The following is a 22,674-nucleotide window of genomic DNA, read 5'->3' on the forward strand; positions in this document are numbered from 1 at the left end:
ATTGGGAGACTTGGATTTTCAGAGCTGGTTTTTACCAGCAATTAATTTACCTTATTTAAAAAAAAAATATAAATAGAGCAGCCTGAAGCTCATCTGCCTCTGACCTGACTTTGGTTTCTCTGGCTCTGAGGAATTTTGATTGCCACCACCTCTTTGAGACAGTCAAAATCCACCTGGATTCAGTCCAAAGAAACTGGTTTTGACTGTCCATGGTTTGAGGAAGGACATTGGTTTAGAGGATCTGCAGAGGTCACTTCAACCTCATCTATTTTGTGATTTTTTTTTATTTTTAAAAATGAATTATTGCACACATAATAAATAATTCTGAATTATTACATCACAAGAGGATTGTTCTTCAGCTTCACTCTCATGTACTCGTTGACCATGTCAAAAACTTTGAGGCTTTTTCTGCTTGTTGTGATTAACAATTGGAGCAGCACGTGGCTTTGATTTGAGTCATGGTCAAAATGGCAACAGATTTCCTCTCTGGTATCATATGGAAAAATTAACTGTACAAATGACACGGAAAAGCAGGAGGCTGAACCCAGAGTCCTTATGGAGCCTTAGGAGGGTTTGGTGTTGAAATCCAACGATTGTGTTCAAGAGAAACAGATTTGCAAACGAGCGTGTCTGAGGAAGGAAAATACAAATGGATATTCCTTCTTTATCCTTCACCCCTGAAGATATTGATTGAGGTTGTTCACATTTAATTGTCACAGTAGCCACAGGATTTATGGGTTGCATCAAGCAGACTAATATTTATGGAGAACTTGGTTTTCCTTATTTTAGCTGGTTCTGCTGTTGCCTTTGGTTGGAATTGAGGTGTTGATTGCAATGGTTGCTCTGCTCTTGGAGCCAACATTTCAGTACCTAATGTATGTTTTCCTCATGTTTTCTCCAACCAGAGTGGCTGCCATGAGAATTTAACTGGATCTTCCTTTTAAAACCTCGGCAGTGTGTGAAGGGAGGGCCGCAGGAAACGAGGGGTTTGGGAGGAGGATTAATTGAAAAGTGCCTTCTTCCTTTCTTTTAATTTCTCTTAAGATTGTTCAAGCTGTTATCACAGTTTTCCATGTTGGAATTTTTAATTAGTTCTCTGACTTTGGGATTTATATGGAGATTTAGGCTGAAGTGCTCAGCCTGTGCTGAGGTGTCACATAGCAAAATGGATGTGCAGCCAAATCTTCAAAGGTTTTTTACAATATTGGAGGTTTTAGCCCTGGATGAGCCAGGGGGAGATAATGGTTTACAGTGCACAGGTTTATTTCCATTGTTCTAGGATGGGGTTTGTCCTGCTTTTTGGGTTTGAGGATTTCTGATTTATCCATTAACCTTTCCTTGCTGGGACTGCACAACCAGAAAGAAAGGAGAGAAATCCTGGTTTGAAGTGTGAGGCTGGGAGGCCTCTGCACTAGGAAAATACTTTATAGGTACAAACCATGAGGACACTGAGCAGGAATTCCCTCTGCCGTAGAATCTATCCCCCCCCCCACTTCCAAAATGGGGCCAGTCCCTTCTCCCAGGGAACAAGTGACAGGACGAGAGGAAACAGACTCAAGTTGCTTCAAGGAAGGTTTAGATTGGATATCAGGAAAAATTTCTTCGTGGAAAGGAAAGGTTTGTCCAGCATTGGAATAGTCTGCCCAGGGCAGTGGTGGAGTCCCCATCCCTGGAATTGTTCAAAAAACATGTGGATGTGGCACCTGGGACATGGATGGTGGTGAACATGGTGCTGATAGTGGGCCTTGGTGATCTTAAAGGTCTTTTCCAACCTGTGATTCTGTGAAAATGAAAACCCACATGCTCAACTGATAAATATGAAGTAGAATAGGAATGAATTAAAAAGGCTTAAGGTTTTGCCTTTGTCTTAAAACTGATTTTAGCTGAGAATTAAACAGGTATCCTTTAAATAGTTAAAAATTACCTTTGGGAAATCCAGCCTTGCTCAGCAGTGTCTGAGGAGGGTTGGCACTGAGAATGTGACAGAAGAAACCACTTCAGTGGGATCATTTGGCCAATTCTTGACCAATGGGTTGAGAAGACACACTCAGCACACTCAGCCTCAATTTTCTTTGACTCATAAGCACAAACAGCAAAGACATGGAAAACATGAAAGAGTCATGGAATGCCAGAGTGGTTTGGGTTGGAAGAGTCCATAAATCTCATCTCATTCCACCTCCTGCCGTGGGCAGGGACACCTTCCATCAGACCAGGGTCCCACTTCAACTTGAGAGAAAGGAATATTCTGCAGTTGTTTTTAATCTGTATTGGAGTGGTCAGTGCAGCATCTTCCATACTGTGGGTGTCTCCAAAGCTATTCCGTCTAGCAGAGGGGTTTTTGGGAATGCCATGGATAAGGTAGCACTACAAAAGCCGTTTGGTTCATGTTGAACTTACCCCTTTGGAGTTACTGGAAGATTTCAGAGCAGGAGCTCAGCTGTGGCTTCTCTGTGCCAGGGGTGCTCTAAGAGATCAAAATTGTAGATGTGAGGACTGTGATTTATGAGTGCTGACACATCCTCTCTTCAAGCTGTGTGTGCTCCTCATGTTTGTGTTTGTTTTTAATGGGGAATGTTTAAAAAGGGATAAATATTCCTTTTGTCTGCTCAGAGATGTAGAGGGGAAAAACAATACTCAGAAAGGATGTTTTGTTTTTAGACACTGGTGAGTCCTCTCTCTTCTTTCTTCCTAAGAACTAAAAACCACCAAAAAATCCAACAAAATAAAGAAAAAAACCCAACTGAGGTTGTTGCAGTGAAGCCAAAGTAAAATCTATTTATAGGTGACCATGTGAGATGTACAGTGGGATTCTATTCAGGCTATGGCTCCTCTTCCCACCTCTGAAAAGCACCATAATTTCTGGCTTATGAAGCAAAAAATTACTTACAAATAAGGACTTTTGGATTTACAGTTAAAAATGTATTTCAGTATGTGCATATAATGTATATATTTATCTGCTGCAGCTCATTTTGCTTTGATACTCTTTGCATAACTTTCCTAATCAGAAAATAAATGCTCATTATAAATGAAGGATTAGGTGTTTGGACACTGTGGTTTCGTAGAAGTCGAGTTCAATTCAATTCAATTACACGGTGAGAGTCTGGGAAGCACAATGGAAAGACAAAATCAGGAGGGAATGGTTTCTTGGGAAACCTGGAGAAGCAGCTGAATCACAGAGGCCTTTCTTAGCCATTTGTAAAATAAAAAATACAGAAAATGAGAAGAAATGAAAATGGGAGAAAAAGGGAAAGACGGAGGCTTAATAAAGATCTTTGTCCAGCCTGGAGGAGAGAAGGATCCAGGGAGATCTTAGAGCCTCTTCCAGTGCCTAAAGGGGCTCCAAAAGAGCTGGAGAGGGACTTTGGACAAGGGCCTGGAGGGGCAGGAGTGGCTTCCCACTGCTGGAGAGCAGGATTAGATGGGATATTGGGAAGGAATTCTTCCCTGTGAGGAAGGTGAGGCCCTGGCACAGGTTGCCCAGAGAAGCTGTGGCTGCCCCATCCCTGGAAGTGTCCAAGGCCAGGTTGAATGGGGCTTGGAGCAACCTGGGATAGTGGCAGGTGTCCCTGCCCATGGAATGAGATGAACTTTAAGGTCCCTTCCAACCCAAGCCATTCTGGGATTCCATGAGTATCTGTTCCTTTCAGTACCCATGACAAAGCCACTGGCAAAGGAGCATCTGAATGGGAACAAATCCCATTTTTATTTGGATGATGGGACAGGCTTTATACTCAGTCCAGGACTTTTTGGCCAACTGGAATTTGTTAATCCCATCCAGAATTCTGTACAGCAAACTTCCATTGTACAGCAGTGCAGGAAATACTGGAATTGCACAGTAAGAACAAGACCATATTTAAGGAATTCTAAACATTCTGTAGTTACCTGCTCATCAAACGTGAGGTATTAAAGGTGTGTGTCCAACAGGCAGCAAAAAGATGGATTTCTTGTGTTTTCCTCAGTTCCTGCAGAAGTGCTGTGGTTGGAATTCTGTATTTCACATCATTAACACAATTAGAGCTTTCACAGAGACAAACCAGCCTTTGGAATTCCTGTGGAATTTGTAGCACATGCACATTGTGCAGTGAACATGCAGAAGAATATGAAAATTTGTTTTCCGTGGGTTTTAGGTGTGGATAGTTGTGTGGCCACTGGGATGGGATGTACACATGTAATAATGGTGGATTTTTGTCTCTTTTTTCCAGAGGGATCCCAGAGTTCAGTGTCAGCTTCCAATGAGATCCAGCAGAACCAGCCCCAGGCCCTTCACTACGCTCTGGCCAACGCCCAGCAGGTCCAGATCCACCAGATAGGAGAGGATGGACAAGTCCAAGTAGTATGTCCTCAGCTTTTTCTAAATCCCTCCATTTAAACCCTCTAATTTCTTGCAAACTTTGCTTCAGTTGCAATTTAATGTTTTATTTTTAAATAGTAACTTGCCCTCACTTAGGATTTTCAGTAAATAAACATTGGAGGCTTATGGGGAAAAAAAATTATTTGACAAAACTCTTCCTGCAGGATTTGCTCACACAATTATAGCAAATAAATGCACCTTCATTATTTTATAGAATTTACCTGTTTTCTTGCACTTGCCATGGCACCAGCAGCCCTACGAAGTGTAGGGTTTACACACCAGATTTAGTTTTAGCTATGAATTACACAACAGAAATGCATTTTTTAATTTTTTTTTCTTTAAAACTGCATTCTCAGCTGGTTTTGAACATCTGTTGGCTGAACCTTTACATGTGTATTCGTTTAGCTACGTGTATATAAGTAAAAGTTATAAATATTGACATTTTTTTAGCCTGAGACACATCTCAGGCTGTGATTATTTCTGTACGTGGTTTTAGTGTCCTCTGAAAAAACCCACCTTCACTTTAGTCCCTCTGTCCCACGGTTTGATACAAGGATTGTTTGAAATTCAAACTTCGATTAAAATTCATTTAAAATTATTTTTGAAAAGTGTCCTCAGTGAAATAATGCTCTTTCTGCAGGAACTGGGTGCAAAAGTTCCGCTTCCACTTCACTTTTGCCATAACTTTCCAGTATTACCATGGGAATTTCTTTGTCTCTTGGTTTCCCTATGGATTTTAAATCTTCTTGATTCCTCGGTGGATCTTCCTATGAGATATAATTGATGACTGTAAACCATTTTTCAAGTCTTGAAAGACAAGGTAGAAGGGAAAATTGTATGAAATACATGAATATAATAGACAAAGTGGTTACATTTATAGGTGTGAGTGATGCAAATTTGCCTCATTAAAAGCTCCAGACTCGTTAATGATCCTTTAAATTGCTTGTGAAATCCAGGAAAAATTCTCTGTGACCCACAACCACTTTCTAAATGTCGTAATTTAGACATATAGAGGTTGAAACAGGAGAAAATGGCGTTGTTTTTTCAGTTCTGTGGAATAACACATATAGATCAGGCTAAGAGTCATTAGTAATGTAGTAGTTATTTATAATATATATTAAAAAATCAGTATTAGAGAAGGACTGTCCTTGAGGGCCGATTCTGTGTCTGCAAAAGATGAGTGAGCAGGGTTTTTTTTGGTCATAAAAAGTTGAATAAAATCACCTTCTCCCTGTCCCTCCAGCCAGAAAGGATTCCTTATAATTAAACCCACTCTAAATGGATCCTCCAAATGCTCCAGGCTTTTTCCTGGGAGCCCTGAGAGCTCCATGTTAAGGAGGGGAAAGTGATTTTAATCTGCACACAAACTGGGCAGTGCTCTAATTTTATATACAGCCCCTATTGTCAGAGTGAGACTTTCAGAGTGTTTTTTCTCCCTATAAATAGATGGTTTCCTTCCAAAGGAAATGAAACTGTTTGAAATAGAGGGATCTGTGTGTCTTTGAAAATCACATGCAATTGTTCTTGTGTTATAAAATCAGAAGAGCCTTTGACAGAATTCCAAATGATTATCTTTAATCTCATGCAGGCATATTAAAATGAACACAAAGCCTTAGAAACCCTCAAGGAGGTTATTTAGAATCCAATCTCAGGTAAATCACAGGAGCAAAGACTTGGCTGGGCTAGTCAGGATGCACAAGGAATTCCATCCACTCTTATCCCTGTTTGGATCAGAGGATAGGCTTGGTACCAGTCTGGAGTGGGGACTATGGTCAGCAATGTAAAGTATTAACATGATTAACACTATTAGGGCAGTAACTGTGTTCAAATTAATGAATTCTTCCAAAATCCCAGCAGTTTGAGAGTCCTTGGCATGGTCTGGGATCCACCAGAACTGTGTGAGTGTACACAAATCCATGGAAATTAGATGCCTTTGAATGCCTTGCTCTTGGGGATATTTAGTCTTGCTGTATCTGTTTAAAGAACTGAGTTTGCAAGGTCTTTACATTGGATTAATGTTTCAGTCACCAAGTCAGCCCCAAGCTTTGTGTGTCAGTCAAAAGTACAGATCCTTTGCCATAGAGAAATTCACTGCATAAATGTTATTTATTATTATGCCTGTTTTCTTCCCCCTTCAGTGAAAATGAACTGTTCTTTGCTCAAAGTCACTCTGCTTATGTTTGACATAAAAGGAGGGGGAAATACAGTTACACTTTATTTTTTACAGCTATTTCTAATGGTTTTCACTGAATAAACACTTTGCTTCTATACCTTGAGCTGTGCTGATGCAAGGTAGTAGCTGCTTCCTCTAGTCCTGATTTTCCTCTGATGCTCCTTGGTGTTTTCTTTTGTTGTGGATCCCACAGGGCCATCTCCACATAGCCCAAGTGCCCCAGGGGGAGCAGGTCCAGATCACACAGGACAGTGAGGTGAGCAAAAGTTTGGGTGCCCTGGAGCACATTTGGGGCCCTGATTCCAAAACTGTACCTCTGAAATCCCTAAAGTAAAGTGAGAGGATGTGGTGGAACCAGAATGAAATGTGCTTTAGGGTGTTTAATGCAACCTGCTATTTCTCTCTGTTTGGGTTTTTTTTTGGGGGGGTGGGTTTTTGTTTGTTTTGGGATTTGGGGGTTTTTATCTTCCTTGACCAGCTCTGTGTGTGTTACACTAATGATTGTTGTATAAAACTGATGGTCTTTGGAAATTTAATACAGAATACTAGAGGAAATCAGTTTAGCTGCTTGCACTGCCATTAAAATGAAATTATTTTATTTAGGTTTATGAACTAAATGTGTCCAGAATACTCAGTGCCTTTGCATGTGGGAACTGTTGAACAGAAGTTGGAGAAAATTCCAACCACCATCTAGTAAAGAGATTTTGCAGAACCAACTTACCTTCATTACTGACTAATTAATTTGGCACTGCAGTGTTTACATTCTTTAATTTTTTTCATAAAAATAGTTCAGTAGAATGGAAATGGATAAATTCAGTCCTGAACCCCCCAGTTTTGACTCAGGCAAAACAGCTCTCAAAGCCAGGTGGATTTACCTGTGTGGGACTGCAATTGTTGGTTATTTAAGAATATATAGATACTCCTAATTGCTAAAACTGCTGTTAGATTTCTGTGTTCTTTGTTTGAATAAAGAAGGAATAGAAAAATAAGGTTAAACAACAGTTTTAATCTGTACCATTTCCCTGTAGAGGTTTTTCCTCACTGTTAAGAATATCTGAATGTGGGTTATTTTAATCCACTTCCAAAGTACCCAAATCACATCTCATAAAACCACTTTGTGAAGGAATATTGTTAACACAGGCAGCTCTTGAAGAATAAATATTATCATAAATATTCAATAAATATTAGAGTTAAAGGTTTCTCCTTTGAAGAGCTTGTCTTGAGAGAAATAAAAAGGGATTAAAATACTCTGGGTCTGAAGGAATGCAAAGTGTGCTACAATAAAACTGAAGGAGTTTTGGGTAAAAAAACCACTTAAAAAATTCTGATTCAGCAGATCCCGTTGTGATTGATCCTGAGGTTCAGGCACCCCCTGTGTCCATCAGCTGTTTGTGTCTCTAAGACTTTCAAGGGCTGCATTTGAAAACATCTGGGCTTTAATTTATTCCAATGTACAGCTTCAAATGAGAGCAGGAGCTGCCAGGAAGAGACACTGCCCAAAACATGCAAATCAAAGAATTGGGAATTTTTATTTTTTCCTCCAAGAAATCTGCTATTTCACTGTTTGGGAAGCTGGTTTTCCTTAATCCAATTGTGCTTTTGGAGAGGCATCTCTGAGCATACGAATAAAACCTTCATTTTGTAAAGATTTCCTTATTAGACTTTGGAGCTACAGTTTCCTTTAAAATCCTTCCCATTATTGAGAATTTTTTTGTGATAGATGTAATTCCTGTAATAGAATTGTTAGTCTTCAGTATTGAATTTTGATAAAACAAAAACCAATTAGTAAATAACACCCCATACATATAAAAGTGTTAAATTCTAATTCTAGTTTAGTAAGGGGTTGACTTAAATTTGCAGTTTTATATAAATAAGGAAACCCAAAAATTGTTTCTCAGAAACAATACTGGGAAACTTAACATTAAAATGCATTATGTAGTAGCTTTCAAAAAGCAAAATATGCTGGTGCTGAGACACTTCCCTGCTTTTGATCTGTTTATCCCCTGTGGATGCAGAGCTGACTATGGGATTGGAGCTGGATTGCCAAAATAACCCTCAGGACTTCCTAAATTAATAGGTTTGCTTAATATTGAAGCTGTTTAATAATAAGATGAGAAACAGACTTTTTTCAGCATAAAGCAACTTTTTTTAAATTCCCATTTTTTATTTATTGTCAATGCTCTTTTTTTCTAGGGAAACCTGCAGATACACCAAGTTCACGTGGGTCAGGATGGACAGGTAGGAACAGAACTGAGTTTAAACAGCATTTCCTTTGGTCTTTAATGTTGCTGTTGGAATTATCCCAGACTGTAAGTGGCTGTTTTAAGGAGGAGAATCTGTTGAAATAAACAACTTGCAAAATGATGACATGCACATGAAATATTTTAAATACAAAAAGTCTTTGTATTATTTCATCATTCCTGCAACATATTTCATCCCTCTGTTTTATCCCTCCTTGTCTTTGGCCTCTCCCCCCCTGCATTTAGGAACTGGATTGATTTTGGTGTGTACAGTGTGTTCTTGTCTCTGTTCTCCACTGTCCCCATGGCCAGATGTGGACTCAGAACCCCACATTTATTGCTGATTTTTAAGCAGTTCTTTTTTTCATTACATGGAGAGGCTTGGGAAACAGATCTTTCCCATCTGCTTTTGTTCTTGCTGATAAAATGGCTTTATTAGGTGCTTATGCACACATCAGAGAAGAAAAAGCAGCTTTTACTTGGAGTGCTGAGTCACTGAAGGGCTAAATTAGTAGAATTTCCATGTCAGGTCGCAGCAAAATTGCTCCCATTTGATCTCAGACACACTTTCCTGAATGTTGAGCTCTCTTAAAATACCCACAGCACAAAAACCTTCCTGTGAGAAGCTTTCAAGCCAGGCCACTTGCTATGGATTTTTTTGGTGTGTTGAATATGAATAAGTTGTGAGACATCTGGGGAGAACTCGAGTCCTGCCCTGCATTGAACAATCTGACATCAGGAAGGTTTGGAACTCAGGGAAGCTCCCAACACTCTGAACTTTTGACCACATACAGGATTTGTGTGGGGGTTTAAAAACAGCAAAATTAACCACTTTTAAGTCTTCTTTACTGAGATTTTCATCAGCAGTACTTCTGCAGAAGTGAGACTGGGGAAGGTGATTTTTCCTGTGTGTCAGAACTTTTGGTTTAGTGCTTATTGTTCTTTTTTCTTTCATGGTGAAATATTGCTGCCCAAATTGCACCTTCTTACAAGACAAATATTGGGTGGTTTTATGTCTCTCTGAGTGAGGCATGTAGATTAAGTTGAATTTACTTTTAATTAAAACCTAATAGCTTTATTTTTCTCCTTGAAATATCTATTCATGTGTAAATTTGTGTGCCTGTGCATATATATGGATATATGTGTATTGTTAGAATGTGTGAGAGCACACCAGATAGGGAAGAAAACCATGATTAATTGCCCTTTTTTTGTTTAAATCAACATCATGTTATCTATATCTGCACTATCACACAGTATATATATTTGGGATAATCTTGGTTCTGCCTAAGTGGTTGTTGGCTGTACATGTGTATGTAGAAAGTCACTTTAACATCCAGTTTTTCTGTTTTTTTTTTAATTAACTGTGCTCTGAGCTCTGCTTTTAAACTTTCCTTGACGAAACAAATAGTGAAGTGCTGGTTTTTTGTTTTTATTTCCTACACTCAGCTGCATTTTGTGTCTTGAGCGTCACCAGCCAGGTATTGTCACACTTCAACTGGTGGCTCTGCAAATTCCCAGGAATCCTCAAACTCCTCCAAAAGGATTTGCTGGAAACTGGTTATTTTTCAGTGGACCATAAAATAGGAGCAAGCAAATATTTAGGGGATTTTTAGCTCCCTCCTGCATTAATTATTGAAAGCTTCATCAGCAGTTTGGGCTCTGAAGTGGGTGAGCAGCACTCACATGATCCCTGTGCTACACTAGCTCTGTGGCTTCTGCTCATCAGCTGATCTTTGTTTATCTGAGCTCCTAAAACTGCAAAGGATAAGGAGTTAAACTAAACTCTGCTTGTGGTTGAAGAAGGGGAGTTGAAACTAAGCCATTTTCCTTGGCACTGGGAGCAGGATAAGAGCACAAAAACCTGTCAGGGATCTGGGGCAGGGTAACTTGAGGCAGGACCTTCCAGTAGCTGTTCAGGACCTGGGATCAAAGAAAAACTCCTGTAGTTTTCCAACCTGTCCATTATTTTTCAGGAAATTGGCTTTTCCTTGCATGTTTTGAACTTTAATGCACCAGCCAAGGGACTCTGGGGGATATTGATAACAAGGAATATCGTGGCACTTACTGAGTGTTTTAAGCTGATTAATATATACTTATCAGTGGCACTAAATCTTAGCTTGGATCCTAAATATTCCCCTTGAAAATTCATGTCAGGCTGCTGTTTTCCATGTATTCTGTGCACTGAGCAGGTGTAGGATGCTCCCTCTGCCCAGGTGAGGTTTGGTCCTGCTGCTGATGGAGCTTTTTGCTCTCAACCACAAGTGAAAGGTTTACAAGAAGCTGGGGCTGCAAAGCATAGATTTATAAACTCCATGTGAACTAAGGCATAAAATGGCATTAATGTACCATGAAATTTTATCAGGAAAATCCCCAAGGTGACACAGATGTTCAGGTACTAAATCCTGGCTTCTCTGCACAATTCTGCGCTTTGATTTTAACTTTCCCCCCCCTTTGTCTGTCCTGGTAGTTGCACTGAACTTAGATTTTATTTTTCTGGCATCACTGTCCATGGAATAATGAAATCACTCCAAAAGGAGCTCTGTCTACCTCCACATGTGTTCTATTAGCTGGGAGTTTCATATTTCAGTGCACGTTTAATAAAAATACCAAACTGCAAAAATAATTAGACTTTATATTAACCAACACTCGAAACCTCGGAGTAGTGGGAATTTTTTGGGCTTTGCATTTGATCCTTATGAATTACCAGAAGTTTTCTAATTTGTCTACTCTGATTACCTGCCTTCCTTTCTTCCTAACTCCATCCTTTTCTTCCTTGGAACATCCCAGGAGATGTTCGGTGTGTGTCCTGCGCAAGGTGAGGTGTTGCCACAGTGTTCAAAGTTAGGGATATAAAGAGGTAGAACAGGACAATTCCAAGGCCATTCCTTGATCCTGCATTTCAGACATTTTGTTCGTCTCCCGACCAGTGTTTCTCCAATTTAGGCATTAATTAAAATGACACCAGGGAAATGGTCTTCAACTAATAGCCTTAGTTCTTAAATTGAAAAGTTAATGTACTTTAAAATCTCAAATAGGATTGTTCGTATTCCGGGGAGCTGACAATTTGTCCTGCTGAGTAACTGAAAAATTAACAGGAATTGCAGCATTTAGTTCACTTGGAGCAGGATCTGTAGGTAAGGTAGAAAAAGCGGGAGAACTCAGGAGAAAGGAGCATGTAGGAAAAAAACAATCAGTGTAAACTGCTTTTGTGGAATCTATGTGTATAGGAAATAAATGTGCAGAATTGGCATTTTATATAATTGTAGACAAAAGTCTGTCCCAGGGAAGTTTGTGGTCAAAGAAGTGCAGTGAGATCCCTGAGTAACTGCTGAGTTATAGGTACAGAGAGAGGGAGGGGATCTGGTTCCTACGGGTTTTCCTGCTGTTTACTGAGGAATTTGAATGGAGCAGGGATTGTTTTATCTTCTCCTGACCTTCTCCTCTGAGCTTGATGCTCTGAGCTTTACAGCAGCTCCAAGGGCTGGGAGGGTTCAGACTGTGGAGGAGGGAAAGCATCCTCATGTGTGGAACGATTGTAGGAGAGCAGATCCATGACTGGGAAAGATATCCTCGGAAAGCTGCTTGTGATGGAGAAAATAGAGCAGAGTTGAGGGTGGGAGGTTGGGCCTGGAAGGCTGGGATAGAGAGATGGATGGATCAACCAGGGTTTGTCTGTGCTGCCCTGGGAGGAGTTGGAGCTGGGTCTGGGGCAGGTCTGGGTTAACCCCCACAGAGCCTGTGGTGGAGCTCAGGAGGAGAAACAACCTCATCATCTCTGTCTGAAACATCTGTCCTGGACCTGGGCTCTACTAGAGTCTTGGGAAGGGCAAGAAATCTGGCAGGGCTGGAGAAGGGGAAGAAATGGTTCCAAATGTTCAGAGGGAAAAAAACCCTATCCTGGTAATCCCACGTAAAATCCAGTGAATCTTATTTGTGACTGGATCAAATTGAAATGAAAACAGGTTGGTTTGTTGAGGAAATCACAGATCCTGGAATCACTGAGGGTGGAAAAGAGCTCGAAGACCATCAAGTCCAACCTGTGACCGATCCTCACCTTGTCACCCAGCCCAGAGCACCGAGTGCCACATCCAGGCCTTCCTTGGACACCTCCAGGGATGGTGATTCCAAACCTGCCTTGGCAGCCCCTTGCAAATTCTCCACAAACCTGTGGGACAGTCAAAACCAACACTGACATCTGGCTTTTGTCTCTCTGTTTACGTCCCTGATCATTATTGAGACATTCACAATTTTGTGGTGAGGGCACCACGTTTTTTAAGGTCAAATTGAATCCATAACTCAGTTATAATTTTCACTTATACAAACAAAAATGTTGTTGACATTTCCATAATAACTTGGCTGCTGCTCTGTTTTGTTTGTGCATTTTCCAGATGTCATTTTTTTGGGAAAGAAACATATATTTTCTGAGTATGCTTTTTAATTGCCTTTGGAATAGATCTTGTAGTTTCTATCAATATTAACCACTTCAATTATAATATATTATCCAAGACAGAGAAAAGAATCATCTTCTGCAATTTGTAATTTTCATATCATGCATTTAATTAAAAAGTTCTAGATTTAAATATGCTAAAATTCTTTATTCAAGTTGCTCAGGCAATAATTAACACAATGTAGGAAGTTTTTTCCCTATCCCTGATTTATCAGCAGTAGAGGGCAGTAGAATTAAGATGATTCTGAGCTATTTGCTGAAGCTGGAAGGAATGAGGAGGAAATCGAAGTGGGAGAAAGGAACTGCTCCGAAGTCACCCCTGGAAAGTATTTTTTGCAGGGACAGAGAACGTCTGAGTGAGAGTCTTTGTGCTTGTGGAGCTGGGAGAGAGAGGAAGGATTGGAAAGGCTTTGAGTTCTATTAATTCCAATATTTTTTTTATTATCGGAATAACATAAACAGAAAAATGACTGTCAGAAGAACAATAATCAAATTAAAACTACAATATCATTCAGCTGGAACCTAAAAGCTCCTTGATTGGGTTTGGAAAAAAATAAATGATTAGTTCTGACTGAGACTTCCTCAATAATTGTACTAAATTCTACTGAAGTCTTGGAGGTCTGAGCCTGTTTTTAGGAGCAAAAATTGAAAGAATTGTTTGGAAACAACATTTGTTTTGTGGAAATTTCAGGTAAAATCACGGTGTCTTTGTGGAAACACAGAGTTTTTATGGCAACACTATTTATGATAAAGTAAGAGTGGTTAAATACTTAATTATATTTAAGTAGAAGCATTTTAATGACAAGATTTTTGTGCACATCCTCTTTAATTTGGTGTTTCATACAAGAGGTGTCTCCACTTCCTTCCTCAAAGTAGTTCGTCGAAACCACAACACTCTTAGTCTGAAAACTTAGTTTGCTAAAGAAGGTGGTATTTTAGCAAAAGAAAATGGAGAAATTTCATTTTAAAGCGGTGAAGTGCCCTAAAACTTACAGATATGTATGGGTTAAAAAAAGCTTAAGGGAAAAACCTGCTACTTGATGATCAGTAAAATATAAAATATCTCTGAAAAAATTAATATTAGTATTATAAGGAAAATTTGTGATAACTTTTGCTAACTAAAAAGATGTAATAAAATGTTTAGTTTATATGTATATAAATGTGTATATATGTGTGTTTGATATGTAGATTAAGGGCAGAATTTAGATGGGTTTGTGGGAAAGGAAGGAAACAGGGAAGAAGGGAACAGGATTATCAGGAGCAGAAGAAAGGAGTTGCTACTCTGGTGATAAAGCAGATATGAAGTTGGTTTAGTGTACTTAGGGTTTGCTGTGGAGATATTTATATGTTTTAGTCATCAAAGGTCATTAATTGTTGTTAATCTGCAGTTTAAAATGTGAATATAGGAAATTATGGGCAAGGCTGCCCTTGTTCTGTGTCCACTAAAGTTCACTGAGGCTTTTTGGGTCTGAGGTTTATAAAGCCATTTTTGGTTTACTATTCAGTAAAAGAACAAAGATCTCCTTGGAAAATGCTCAGTTTTATATTGAATTCCCCACCTGTCACTATGTGATTGTTACTTGCTGGAGTTTGCTCTGCTTTTATGTGAAGTCCTTGATCTTGTCTTAGAGCAGCTGTAATTTTGATGCCTTTAATTTTATTATGATAATGCTTTGTCCTATCCAAGATCTCAGTGTAGCACCTAAGAGGTGACATGTGAGAAAGTTTGCAGGTGCCTTTCAGTTCAACTTGTTTAAGAAATTTTTCCTTATCTACTAATTATTATTAACTCTCATCCATCAACACAGTGGTTTGGGGTTTTTTTGTCTTTATATGCTGAAAAAAGCAATCTCTGCTGAAGGCAAAGGTAAGCAAAGTCTCCAGCAGCAAAATCTCATATTTATGGTATTTTTTTTTGTCACTTCTGCTTTTGGCAAAGTGTGACAATAAAGGAACAGCTTCCCAATAATAACAGGATCAAATGTGCCCCTTTCAGCCCTGCAGTGACGCGGGTGAAGATTTGCTTTGGGAGCAAACAGTGAATTCCAGCAGCTCCTTGGCTGTGAGCACAGAATATATGGCTGTGTTTGCAGCAGAGGCTTTTTCCTAGTGCTCCTCGAGATTTAGACATTATGTCAGGCAACTATTTCTGTCTCCTGCTCAGAATTCCCCATTCCCAGTTCAATGGGTCTCTGGATGATGGAGCCTTTCACTGATACCTTTCTCACACCACAGACTTGTTTTTCTTTGCCTTGCTGATCAAAAGTAGCAAAATGTCCAGAGAGACAGTAAAATCAGCCTTTATTTTAATACTGATATGAATTAGGATTTTTTTTCCACCCCTTAAATTACTTCTTTCCATTTGTAAAAACCTTCTGACTGGTGGAAAGAATTAATAGAGGTGATTTGTTAATCTCTTGCAGTTATTTCTTTGATACAGTCCCTCAGTTCTTCGAGTGATCTGTGGTAGTTGTAAAGCAAGATTGTTTAATTAAGGTTTTGGAAAAGGATAATATTTTCTGTCATCTTTTTTTTTTTTATTTTTCTCCTAAGAAGGTGGGTTGTTCCATTAAAATTCCATTCAAGCAGACAGGAGCATTTATAATGCTCCAAAGAATATGTGCTCTATTTTGGAGTATATTATGTTCTTTATTCACCCAAATCTTGTTTTAATATTGCTGTAAACTTAATAAGAAGAGATGAGATACGAAATGATAATCTTTTAAATATAAGGAAAAATAATTTTCTCCACCTTGATAGAAGGCAGAGGTCTAAGCTGCCTCTTATTAGAGATTTTGGTAATAAAATCTCAGCTTGTAGAATAGCAGTGATCACAAAGCTATCTTGCTGGGCTAATCTAGAGAAATCATTTCTTTTTTGTTTTGTTTATTCTTTTTAGTACTCTTCATTTATGATTTTTCTCATCATGTGATGTGAGCCCTGTTTGTGCTGCAGGTTTGCCCTCAGCCCATCCCTGTTCTCTGCCTGGGCTCCAGCAGTGCCACCTTGGTTATTTCAGATATTAGGGAGGTTTCATCATATGCTCAGGAATCACTGCTCCATGTTACACATTCCAGCCCAGGAAGGATCTGGGAAATGTTTAACCTGGAGAAAAGGAGGCTCAGGGGGGACCTTCTCTCTCTCTGCAACTCCCTGGTGGGAGGATGGAGCCAGGGGGGTCCGGCTCTGCTCCTGGGGAACAAGGGACAGGACCAGAGGAAACGGCCTCCAGCTGTGCCAGGGGAGGTTCAGGTTGGACATGAGGAGGAATTTCTTCCTGGAAAGAGCTGTCAGGCCCTGGAAGGGGCTGCCCAGGGAGGTGGGCACTGGATGTAGCACTCAGTGCTCTGGGCTGGGTGACAAGGTGGGGATTGGTCACAGGTTGGACTCGATCCTGGAGGTCTTTTCCAACCTCAGTGATTGGTACTGTTGGGCTGTCAGTGCCCAGGATGGGTTGACACTGGGTTCACTGAAATCCTGAAATCCATGGCTGGGACCAACCACTTGCTCCTGGCAGAGCCTGAGCTGTTCATTGTGGAGAGATCTCCCTTCATCCCCAGGAAAACCCAAATGACATGTAGGTGAGATCAGGTCACTTAATGGCAGGTGCATAATTTAGGCCATTAACTTAATGAATCTTCCCTCTCTGTTAAGCTGGATAGTAAATCTTGATGACTTAAACCTGTTTCCAGATTACTTGTCTGGGTTAAATGATAAATGGAATTTTGGAGTAGTTCCCAAATGGTGGTCAAGGCTTTTGGAAACCTTTTGAGACCAGTTGAAGTATATGAAATTGGGAAATGGCTCCTCTTTTTTGTCTCCCCTCTGTTAAAACAGTTGCTTCTGACCAAGTTTGGGGCACCAAACCCACTCCTTTTAAAATTTCAACCACAGTGGCTCAGCTTAAGAATAAGTTTATATTTGTAGAAGAAAACCTGTGTGATTTAGAGAGAGTTTTCAGGGTTTTAACAAGTTAATGTTAAACAAAGTGTGATTTGACCAACTGGTTGACTTTTGTCTGTTGTTCATATATTTAATCCTTTCCGTAGTTCAGCTTTATTTTCAGGCCAATTTTCCAGAATCCTTAAAATATTTCAAACTTGCTGAGGGAATAAAAAAATTTAATCTAATAAATTCTAATAAATTGAATAACAATGATCAGAGATCCTAAATTTGAGATTCCTGTGCTGGTTGGAACACACCATATTAAAAAAAACCACTACAAGGTGACCACCTTGTTGCTTAATTTAGACATTAAAATTCCACATCAACAGCACAGTTTTAATTTCTGCTCTATTTTAATTAGCTGAGGTAGATTTCCTTTATTCAGAGCACATCAGTGTATTACTCTGAGTAACACTTGGAAAGTCTGTTCGGAAAACCATCGGCCGTGGCCGTTTCTTTAGTGCTCTGTGAACAACATAATTCTTTGTGGAGTAAGTATTTGAAATGATAAACTTGCTTCACTTGATTTGATCCAGTCTGCTGGGATTAGTTGTTGTATCCTGACTCCATCAATTATCCAGTTGGATCTATCAGTTCCTGCCTGGGCTGGAAGCAAAACTCCTTCACACAGAGATAGTCTTTTCCTTTGATACAAACTCTGGGCTCCAACCAGGGTTGATTATGAATGAATCTGGTTTATAAATTGCTTAATTTTTTTTTTTTTTTACAACTATTTTTACTCCTAAAATATGTCATTCCATTCTGCTGGAATGTTGCTAAATATTTGCGTTGAGCAGCAGAAGTGTCACGGAGTTCACCAGGAGGAAGTATTGGAATGGTGTTACTTATCATGTTAGTGGGGTTTCTAGTTAACTGTTTGTTATGGGTTGGGGTGACACTGGCCATGAGGGATCTCATCCCACAGGAATCACGCAGGAGAGGTACCATCCTCAAAAAGGCTGGAGAGGGACTTTGGACAAGGGCCTAGACTGACAGGACAAGGGGGAATGATTCCCGCTGCCGGAGGGCAGGGTTAGATGGGATATTAGGAAGGAATCCTTCCCTGTGAGGGTGGTGAGGCCCTGGCACAGGTTGCCCAGAGAAGCTGTGGCTGCCCCATCCCTGGAAGTGTCCAAGGCCAGGTTGGACGGGGCTTGGAGCAACCTGGGATAGTGGAAGGTGTCCCTGCCCATGGCAGGGGGTGGAACAAGATGAGCTTGAAGATCCCTTCCAACTCAAACCATTCCATGACTCAAATCCCTCCCATCTTGCATTCAGTTTGTGTGTGGTTTGTGATGGATGGAATTCAGTTGGAGGCCAATGTTGGTGGTGCCAGGAGATGGAACAGCAAACAAAGAAAAAACACTGCTCAGGACTTCTCAGTTCTGGAACTGTGCTGGGAGATTTTTGATCTTTGTGTTTTTCTTCAACAGAGTTCAGTTCAAGGCCAGGACATCTGGGAAGTGCGAACAAAGGAGTTGTCTGGGTAGAGAGGAAAAAGTTGGGCTGACCCAGAGACCTTGCTCTGAGAAGTGAATGACAGTGTTTCAACAATGGCACAGGGACTGTTGGGGGTAACTTTGATGGGATCATGTTTTCCTGCGAGGTTTGTTCATAGTAGGTCAATCCATAAAAAGGATGTCAGACAGCAGAAATGGGTTGTAAGGGCAGAGAGAGGAGAACAAGTCTAGATGTTACATCAGAGCTGTGCCAGAACAGTGAGGATAAATTTTTGCTGTGATAACCATTCTGTGAATGTCTGAGGGGGTCCCTTCCGTGTGAAGTCACCCAAAGGAAGGACAGTTCTGCCTCTGTGTGCTCTCCCAGAGAACAGGATGTGATCTCCAAAGCCACGTGGGCAAACACCACATGGTTGGACTCTGGTGTGTGTTTTCCTGGTCGGTGGTGATGTGTCAGAGGCACTGTCTGAAAGCTGAAGAAAGGAGTGATCAGTAGATCATCTGTTCTGAATTAAACCAAATATGACTTGGACTTCTGTAATGGGAATGGAGCTGTCAGAAACATTTGTCATTGGCCACATTCTTTTCCAAGTGATGTGAAGAGATTTGTCAGGATTTGGAGGCCATTTAGTCCAACACTGGACTTTAAGACGGACCAAAAATCACTCAGGAGCTCCATGATTGTATTGCAGGGCCATTTCTGTCAGTTTAGAAACGTGGGGGCTTTTCATCTTCTGTGGAGATTTTCCAAATTAAAATCATTTTCATTTGGCTCCATGTACTTTATCTGGAGTAGAGAAGTAGCAGCTGAGGAAATCCAGAATTCTGAATGCTGGAAATCCAGGACCCTGGATGATTGACCTACAAATGAGCAGCTAAAACTGTTCAGGAGTCACTTTCTTATGTTCTTTTGGAAAATATCATTATACAAGAATATTTTCTAGGTAAATCAGTTGCAAATGTCTTCATTAGACATTTCCTTTGGAAAACTTGAATTTAGATGTCTTGCTTTGAAGTTCAGGTCTTGGCTTAGCAATATCTGGGCCTTCCTGGATTATTTTGTTGAAGATCCACAGGTGCTTCAGTTTTCCATGCATTGAATAATGTCTTGGTCATTGTTATGGGAAGACACTGGAATAGATTTGGAGATTGCGTCAAACTCGATTTCTTCAAAAATCTGTCCCTAATCTTTAAAAAAGCAGAAATTTGTCTCACTGATGACAGTAAACCAACACTGACTTGGTTATTGAATAAGGAATGACATCCTTACAAAGCCAGAGTTTTCCACAGTGAAGCACCAACATTCCCTGTTTTTAACAGAGTTTTAATCTTTTTTCCTGTTCTGTCACATCAGACTAAGCCAGATTTTTTCATAAGTATTTATTTTTAATTTATCTTTTCCCTACCTGAAATATCAAGTAGAAAAGCTTTTCCTTTCAGCCTCATGTCTAAAATCGATATAAATTGTAAAATTGTAACAGTGGAATCCAGCTTCCCAGACTTTGGCGACATGGACTGAGGGAGATTTTGACCTTCCTCATTGTTTTGTTCCTTAAATAATTGACATTTCCGGAAAAATATGTATTGTTTTCTCTTTAGAATTCCCTGTAAGGAAAAACTCAAATCCTTTAAAATGTGGATTGTGCATAATTGTAAGAAAGGGAGCTATAATTCATAAAGAAATTTAAATTATTCCCTAGAAATTAATAGTATTTCTTTAAATTTGTTTTGCTTAGACTGGCAAAACACAAATGACAAGTTGGTTTTCCCCAGCTCCCATCCTGCTCTGGCACAGGGGCATCCAGCAGCCCTTATTCCAAGCATTTCCAAACATTAATGATCAAGCAAAAGGACTTAAAAGTCACATTCCTGAGCCATTGCACTTAATTGGGTTGAGTTTTATTAAGCCAGACCTTGATGTCAGTACAAGAACTGACATTTCTTGTGGATTTTTTCTGAATTCCTACAAATCCCAGATTAATTCCAAATGTTGAATTTGTTGAGAATTGTTTTCCGTTTCAAGTAAAACATTCTATTAAAATGGTAACTTGCTTTGCCATCTGTTTGCCTTTGGCCTGTAATTATTATTATTAAAGCAAAAATTGGTGCAAAGTGAATGAAATAAAAACCCTTGAGTTGCTTTCAACACAGATTTAAAATTTATTTCTTAAAAATTAAATTTATTTACATTTAAATCAAGTTTTAATTAAGTAATTAAATAAAATTTAGACATTATTATTAAGAAACTATAATTTTCAGTGTTAAAAAATAATTTAAAATTAAATCCAATCTGCTTTAGAATCATCTTTTAAAAGAGAATAAACTTGCACATACTGAGGGAGCAGCTGCCTGGGAGACTGATGTGTTTGGTTTTATGGTCCATTAATTTTTATGGTGGATCTGACATTATCTGTCCAGAACATCCCACTGGAAGGAATGATCCAGGACAGGCAAAAAGTTATCTGTGTTCAATTTTCCTGACATACGTGCTCCTTATTCCCATGGAATTAAGAGTAGGTGGGGTGCAGGTGGGCTCACATGTGGCATTTTTAGATCTATTCTGAGAGAAAATTGCTTTAAAATTCAACTTTTTCCTTCATCTCTGCAATTCTGGACAGTGCAAAGATGTCAGTCCATAGATAAGATGAGAAGGGAAAGCTTGGAAGGAACACTTCCCATTATTTTTTTCCAATCAGTATTGCAAGGAATGAAAAGAACAATTCCAAGGAGTATTTGGGAGCTCTGGGTTTTCTCAGAAAGATTGTGAAGGAAGTATTTTGTTTCAGTGAGCAAAGTTTTACAATTTCCTTATAAAACAAGGGCTGGAGGTTAACACAGGGTGGGATTCTGGAGCATCCCAAGGCAAGGGAGATGATCCTGGCTGGGATATTTTGGAAACACATGGACTGTGCTTCCTATGCAGTTAAATCTTCACCTACATCGTGGTTCAAACCAGCTCTCAAAGAAAATTGGGCTTCCTCCATTAGAAAATACAGAGGAAATATGTAACACTTAAATATATATATTTATATATATACACCTCTAAAATGATAAATATATAACATATATTTATATTTCATATATATTTTTTTTGTATATATATATGTGGCTAGAAGAGAATTTTGGTATCTGAATCCCAAAAGAAATTTGTCCTCATGTAGAAGTTTGCAGCACAGATGGTTTTGTTCCTGTTGTTTGCCCTTCTCTTCATTGCTGAGACTTTTCAGTGTTAATTATTTCCTTCACCCTCCTAAAAATTGACGGACACAAGGCAACATTTCACATCAAATCTCTGTTTTAAATCATGGAAGAGTTATAACATGTCTTTTAAGGTCTGATGCCTCAAGAATTATGTAAGAGTTGAAGAGGGAACTCACTGAAATGGAGGCCCCAGATGCCTCTTTTAGAGGAGTTTGGATCACAAGAAGCCCAGGCCTTCTTTCTGTGCTTTGGGATCAGTGCTGACAGGTAGCAGGAGCCTTTGTTTTGGAGAGTTCACAGAGTTTTTTGGGCTTGACAGAACCCAGGCTCAGTTTTTGCACAGACTTTCTGAGACTCCAATATTTCATTCGGTGTGAGCTGGAAACATTAAAGTTGTTGTAGAATTATTTTCATGCTGGGGTTGTTTTACCTGTGGAAAACCAGGTCAAAAATGAGTCTTCTGTTCTCAGGATTATATAGAACTGTCTGGAGATTCTGCTTAAATAAAACTTTGGGTTTTGTCCTTCGATGCATTTCTGAGCTGCTCTTTTTAGGCCAAAAACTAGACTTTCTCTCCTACATTTTATTTACAGTAGTCATCCATACATTTAATCAGGGGCTTGTTCTTCCCTCAGGAGAGTCTTTGGCATCTTTTTTCTTGGGTTGCTCCAGGAAAAGTTTGACTCCTTAAAAATCTTTATATTTTGGCTGTGCTTTGGTTTCCCTGGTCTGTGTTCTCATACCCCATCAAAGGCTCCTGCCTGGCCTCACATTTCCCCTGGATCGTGCTTTTAGCTCAGACTTCATGGATAAACTGTGTTAATGCCTCTGAAATACACTGGTGCCACTTTTGGGGA

General features: G+C 39.6%; 1 protein-coding gene across 4 annotated transcripts in view; it reads left to right on the forward strand.

Annotated features, from left to right (window-relative positions):
- The window catches only part of BANP (BTG3 associated nuclear protein), a 123,702-nt gene that overhangs the window by 62,149 nt on the left and 38,879 nt on the right, over window positions 1-22,674 (forward strand). For 3 of the 4 annotated variants that reach the window (XM_032701012.1, XM_032701010.1, XM_032701011.1), the window contains 3 exons: window positions 4,203-4,333; window positions 6,709-6,780; window positions 8,718-8,762. In XM_032701012.1, coding sequence (XP_032556903.1) covers window positions 4,203-4,333; window positions 6,709-6,780; window positions 8,718-8,762 — 248 coding nt within the window. The remainder of the gene's footprint in view (window positions 1-4,202; window positions 4,334-6,708; window positions 6,781-8,717; window positions 8,763-22,674) is intronic. The other variant, XM_032701013.1, reaches the window with a different exon arrangement.

Source organism: Chiroxiphia lanceolata, chromosome 13 (genome assembly GCF_009829145.1).
Source record: "Chiroxiphia lanceolata isolate bChiLan1 chromosome 13, bChiLan1.pri, whole genome shotgun sequence".
Lineage (NCBI taxonomy): Eukaryota > Metazoa > Chordata > Aves > Passeriformes > Pipridae > Chiroxiphia > Chiroxiphia lanceolata.